Here is a 6,884-nt window from a genome sequence, read left to right as displayed (position 1 = left end):
ATCCAGGCTCACATTGGGCCCAGCCGCCATCTCTCCCTGCTGCTGCCGTCCAGGCTCACATTGGGCCCAGCCGCCGTCTCTCCCTGCTGCTGCTGCCTCCAGTTTTACGAACACTCGAGCTCTGCGCTGGGCTCGCTCAAGGTCCATGAGGTCTGCCACCAATGCCATCTAAGCTCAAACGGCAAATAGAAGATTGAAAAACAATCAAGAAAAATGAGAAAGTAAAGAAAGAAAAGAAAAACAGTCAGAGTGGACAAGGTCCGGCTCAGGACACCTACTCTGCCACCACCTTGCAGATATTGCAAAAATATTTGCCTACTGTCTGGCTCATTACATCGGGGAAGCAATAGCATAGTGGCATTATCACTAAGCTATTAATCCAGAGACCCAGGTTAACGTTGTGGGGACTCGGATTTCAATCCTGCCATGGCAAATGGCCGAATTTCAATTCCATAACATTCCGATATTAAAAGTCACATGATGGCCACAAAATCATTGTCAATTGTCACTGATGTCCTTTAGGAAAGGAAGTCTGCTGTCCCTAGCTGATCTGACCTATATGTGACTCCAGACCCACAGGAATTTGGGTGACTCTTGTCTTCCCACAATAAATGGACTATTGGCCTAGACAATAGACAGTGTCCTTTGGCTATAGACACTTGCCCAGATGGTGATGGCATCATTCTGTAAATGAATTTTCAAAAATGTAACTGGTACATTCTCATTTCCATGTCAGCACTTCTATCAATCAAACGCCATTTGCCAACCAATCAGCAATCTCCTCTCATACAATATAAATGCTGGCTTCCCTTTGCTTTGATATTTCTGGCAAATTAGCTTTATATGTGCAAAATGGAAAGCTTCAACAAAATGTGTTTCTTTTTCAGCAACACGGAAGTCATTTTAACAAATGATTACCCAATATTTTGTTCACAATCTTTTTCAGATTTTGAGCATTCATTTTAGTTTGCTCTTGTGTTCCTCTAAATGTTCCTTTGATTCTTTAGTTATCCCATTACCAATGCATTTTATTTATCACATCATCCTTTTTGTCATTAAATCTTTCCTGACTTCCATCCTATCAAAGAATTCCTCTTTTTGTTCTCCCCTGTTCCTCATCCATTCACCCTCTATTTACTTAACTTGCCTCTGTACTTGCTTAAAACTTGCTACATCTCCAATTTTTGATGGGTCTGATGAAAGGCCATCGACCTAAAATAGGAATGCTGTTTCTCTACTCACAGATGCTGCCTGACCTGAGTGTTTCCCACATTTTCTGGGTTTTTTTATTGCAAAAGAGCTAGCACTCCTGACACTTACATGTTTAATGCTAAGTACAAGCAGAATAATAATTGATGTTCCATCATGTTCAGTCATGGCTCACTCTCATCCTTCCTTAAAAACAAATTGCATCTGCTTCAAAATTGTGCTGCAGGATAATGAAATGGATGGATCAGTGTCTTCAGTGAAGCAATGGGGAGGAATTTAATAAAAGCTCACTAAGGATTCAAACAGTTAACATTCCACGGTAGAATGTGGTTGAGAAAATATTCATTTTCTTATCAAAATTATACTCAGTTTAAGTATCAAACTATCATTAGATCGATGTGTTGTATAAAATGCAAATGTTTTATGCATTGGGTTTATATTGTGACTTCTTTTTAATCATCAGTATTACAGTAAAATTCTAAGACATTTTGACTGACTGCCTTGAATCTCTCTTACAGCTTTTTAAAATACAATTCACCAAAGCTAATCCCAGGACTCCAAGGAATGTATATAACATAACCAAACTAGTTATCATTTGACAAGAAGTCTTTCCCTTGCTCTTAATTTCCAACTTCTCCCTCAGAATTTCTTGTCATTATTTTGACAATACAATCATAATTATTTTTCCTCTGATTGTTCCTCCTAAATTCCCAAAGTAGCTCATCCGACATGTGTCACAGTCTCCTTTCTGCATCCCCATCCTATGCTCCAACACTAATTTATTTCCTTTTAGAACCTTGAAAAAAGGAATCTATCCCCAGTCTCCTCTACCGCAAAGATCCCCCTTTTCCTTTAACTTAAGGGTTTTGAAACTCAGACTTGGCATCATGTAACCATTGATGTTTCATTCAAAATGTCTTTTTTCTCTTTTGCACTGTGGGTATTCATTCTTCATCTAGCTACCGCAGAATGGTGTTTGACACTTTAGCTTCAGTTTCATGCAATTTATAAACGTCAATATTGCTCAGAACTTTAAAAGAATTATCGATATCAGTTAAGACTCAATAGGGTAGAAATTGACCTCCAGTAGCGACACAAACACATGATACCAGATAGGATGCAGCACCTGATAAACCAGTTCTTTGTGATCAAGGAAATTGAATTTCGAGCATTGAATTTCACCAGCAGTCAACCCAATATCATCTGGTTTGACTCCAGAAGAATTTCTAACCCATTCATCTAATACTGCACACAGTCAAAACAAATAGTCAGGATTATAGTTGGTGTTAATTGTATTAAGCAGGCCATATTCCATTGCTATTCCAATGCTCTGTTCTATCTCAGGCAAAATTCACCGCATGATCGTCCATGAAAATAGTCAGCTTGATTCAAATGACAAATACTTAAAATGCCATGCAGTATTGTGTTGGAGTTCCATCTGGAAGAATTAACTAGTTTGATTGCCCTGTGCACAACTGTCAAAATGTCACAATCCCAGTAGAGTTTAAGGAAACAAAACTCTCCTCCGGATCTGTAAACAAAAGTGTGATCTTTTATTACCTACAGCAGCAGTCTGAGCCTGAATAAACTGACTGCAAAGTAACCCAAAAGTGAAATAGGATTATTTGAGAAGACACTATTGAAATGAAATTTTAAGAGGCCAGAAGTCAAGGTGTGTTGCAGTCCAGATAACTTGATAATAGGGTGATAAGTCAGGGGGAAAAAAATGGACCACAGTTTGTTTGTTTTTTTCTGCTATCAACACTGGTTTGTTTTTCACAAATTGAAAAAGTGCTACCTTCCTGTCCTAAATCAAAGGCAAAAGTAACAGGAGCTCAGTGAGACTACTGTAAAGTTACATGGGGTAACAGTGATGCTGCTTGGCACCTCTATTGATTAGTTTCTTTTCTTTCTGCCTTTCAGGGGGCATCTTCGAGCCTAGTGGTAAAATTTGCAGACACCGACAAGGAACGCACAATGCGTCGCATGCAGCAAATGGCAGGGCAAATGGGAATGTTCAACCCAATGGCAATCCAATTTGGTGCATACGGTGCCTATGCTCAAGCGGTAAGAATCACCTTATATAATTACAAAAAACAGAGTATAATTTCTGAAATGTCTGTGCATGTTGTTCCTGACTATTAGACGCTGAAAATGTCAGACAAATTGAATTAGAACAGGAATAATTTTTTTCAGTAAAGTGTTACTAATATCCAAATCCATAATTATTATAGATGGATACATATCCATATGTTACAGCTGTATTATATATTCCTATATCTATATTACATCTGTATAATTTTCCTCCATGTTAAAGATTCCAGTCAGAAAATTGTAATTGAGCAGTTGTAAATAGTAGATTTCTGTAATCTTTGCTTCAAAAGCTTAAATACCCAAGCCATTTAAAGTAGTATTGTTACCATGGAAACATTTTCTTGCAAGACAGCTTATAGTCATTTATAATAGTAGCAATACTTAGTGACTTGATTGCACGATCGGATATAATTCATTTTGGAAGGTCGAATTTGAATGCAGAATACAGGGTTAATGGTAGGATTCTTGGCAGTGTGGAGGAACAGAGGGATCTTGGGGTCCACGACCATGGATCCCTCAAAGTTGCTATCCAAGTTGATAGGGGTGTTAAGAAGGCGTATGGTGTGTTGGCTTTCATTGGCAGGGGATTTGAGTTTAAGAGCCGTGAGGTTATGCTGCAGCTCTATAAAACTCTGGTTAGACCACACTTGGAATATTGTGTTCAGTTCTGGTCACCTCATTATAGGAAAGATGTGGAAGCTTTAGAGAGGGTGCAGAGGAGATTTACCTCCAGTCTGGACTAGAGGGCAGGTCTTATGAGGAAAGGTTGAGGGAGTTAGGGCTTTTTTCATTGGAGCGAAGAAGGATGAGAGGTGAGACAACAAGGTGCAGGGCTGGATGAACACAGCAGGCCAAGCAGCATCATAGGAGCAGAGAGGCTGACGTTTCGGGCCTAGACCCTTCATCAACTTGATAGAGGTGTACAAGATGATGAGAGGCGTCGATAGAGTGGATAGTCAGAGACTTTCTTCCAGGGTGGAAATGACTATTACAGGGGGGCATAATTTTAAGGTGATTGGAGGAAGGTATGAGGGAGATTTCAGAGGTAGGTTCTTCACACAGAGAGTGGTGGGCGTGTGGAATGCGTTGCCAGCAGTGGTAGTGGAGTCAGATACTTTAGAGACTTTTAAACGACTCTTGGATAGGCACATGGAGGATAGTAAAATGTAGGGTATGCAGGGTAGATTGATCTTAGTGGGATATTAGGTCAGCACAACATCGTGGGCCGAAGGGCCTGTACTGTACTGTACTGTTCTATGTTCTATGTTCTATAACGAGCACTACTAATGATTTTAAATGAAAAGTTCACTAAAATTTGGAAAGCCTCACTGTTTGTGTTGCATTAAGATAGACCAAGGAAGCAAAAATAAAATGCTAGTGCCTCGTCATTCCACCCACACCTCACATAGCTGATCTTGCAGCGTGATGTGAGGTCTGCTAGTTGAAATATTTTCTTAGCTCTCTTGATATTTTGTGAATGCCCAGTCGTGAGTTGGGTACCCCATAATGATCAGAATTTTATGTCATCTGTCAGTAAGACATGTTAAAAAGCAGTTGTCTATTCTTAAACTACCAGGAATTGGATATATGTAGACTTGAAGAAGGACTATGGGCACAGTGCAGGAGCGTGAATCAAACTGGATAGCTCTTTCAAACAGCCAGCAAACTCCCAATGTGCCATGGGGCTTCCAACAATATTATTTCATTCTGTGATTGGAACTGAGCCAGTTTTTGATGGTGGATATTGGCTCAAGCCACAACAAAGTCCAATCTCTGGAGGCTCGTAACAGGAAGCACTGACTTTAGGATTAACTCTATGGAGAAGGTGGGGCTGAACAGGCAAAATATGTGTTTCTTCACAGTCTTTGTTTTATGCACCAGTTTAAAATGGATGTTAGGATCCGCACACTATCTATAGTAGCAAGAGTCACGGTGGGTGATGAGGGAGGAGGGTCGCCCTCAATAGAGACCCCTACCACTTCTCAAAACTGGGACTTTCAATCAGGCATGGAGTGCCTTTGAGCAAGGGAACCACTCCCCACCCCAGCAGCTTACAAGCAACCCTACACAGATCTACTTATGGAGAGCCCCAGTCTGCTGCTTGGTTAACACCAGCAGTAGTGGGGCGAGGCCTTTAAATGGGAATGAATTGCCCATTAAAATGCCTCAGTTGGCAGTGGGGTGGGAAAACTGTCCATGGGCTTGCCCATCATGGACCTAATTGGGATGGAGTTGGAAAGACAGCGTGGTCCGCACCCACTACTTTTCCATCTAATTGAATATCTCCTCCCATTAAACTTGCCAATGGGGACAGCACTGAATACTGCCTGAGGTTTTCGAGCTGAAAGTGATGTGGATTTGGATCATGGTGACGGGACGCTAATCCCAGATTCAAGCAATAAACTAGAGTTGGACTTCTGGACTTAGCTCAAAATAATATGGAATACATAAAGAAAGAGTGGTGTTAGAGGGGAAAAGAAACAAACTCTCAATCAAAATGTATATGGAAATAGAATATGTACATCATAATATGGACTACATCCCAAACTGCATACACATTTGTGTTTTCCCTATCGAAGAAGACTCAAGCACAGGAGTTTCAGTTGTACTGAGGATTGCTAGGGAGACCGAATGTTTTAATGTGTACCAGCCTGGGTTTAAGTGTAAGCAGGTTATGAAGGCCACATTTGAAGAACTATCCTCTAGTCACCCCAGTTTGAGCTTCTCTGTCTGCAAACATAACAAGTGAGGGACCCTTGCCCAGGCTTTGACTATACCAATTGTCACCATTCCCTCAGCAACCCAGCACATTGAGGTCCATATCCAGAAGAGTTGCCTGCTTTTCTCATGGACACCATGGAATACCCCAATAAATCCCTATTATTGACCAAACTCCTGGGACTGATGTCCTCACACACCTTGCCCATCCCCGCACCACCCCCAACCACCCTCTCCGTCCACAAGCTGACTCAGTGACTTGGTAGGACTGCCCTTACTGAGATAAAAGTAAATGTTGTGGATGATGGAAATTTGAAATAAAACAGAAAGTATTGGAGAAACTCAGCAGGTCTGGCAGCACCTGTGGAGAGAGAAAAACAGAGATTGTGTTTTGTGTCTGATATGAAGGTCCTTTGGAATTTCTGTCTCCACTGAGCACCACCCAGTCCCAAACTGATGCCGCATCAGCATCCTAGCTGACCTACATGTCATCCCCAGACCTGCAGGATTAACTGCAGCCAAATCTCCAGAATGCAGGGACACAGATCACTAGGACTCTGACAGGTCCAAGCCCTCAACTGATGGTACTCTTACTCCGCTAAGGACTGCTCCCCTTTGCTTTTCACACACAGCCATATGCTTGATACCCGTGCTGATCTACACATCGGGCATTTGCACCATCTAGTTTCTTGAAGCAGGAAAGGATAACTGAAGTGGCATAGAAAGAAGAGATAACAAGATGTAGAGCTGGATGAACACAGCAGGCCAAGCAGCATCAGAGGAGCAGGAAACTGACGTTTCTTCAGAAGGGTCTAGATTTCTGAAAAAGGGTCTAGACCCGAAACGTCAGCTTTCCTGCTCCT

At 41.4% G+C, this 6,884-nt stretch overlaps 1 protein-coding gene across 1 annotated transcript in view; it reads right to left on the bottom strand.

Moving 5' to 3' along the window:
- Positions 1-1,377, bottom strand: part of LOC125482782 (ectopic P granules protein 5 homolog) — a 17,938-nt gene extending 16,561 nt beyond the window's left edge. Inside the window, exons 1-2 of the mRNA XM_048595042.1 lie at positions 1,321-1,377; positions 13-168 (exon numbers count right to left, since the gene is read on the bottom strand). Coding sequence (XP_048450999.1) covers positions 13-168; positions 1,321-1,377 — 213 coding nt within the window. The remainder of the gene's footprint in view (positions 1-12; positions 169-1,320) is intronic.
- Between the last annotated feature and the right edge of the window lie 5,507 nt (positions 1,378-6,884).

This window comes from Rhincodon typus, chromosome 1, assembly GCF_021869965.1.
Source record: "Rhincodon typus isolate 14 chromosome 1, sRhiTyp1.1, whole genome shotgun sequence".
Taxonomy (NCBI): Eukaryota; Metazoa; Chordata; class Chondrichthyes; order Orectolobiformes; family Rhincodontidae; genus Rhincodon; species Rhincodon typus.
This window is presented reverse-complemented; position numbering and strand designations above follow the sequence as displayed.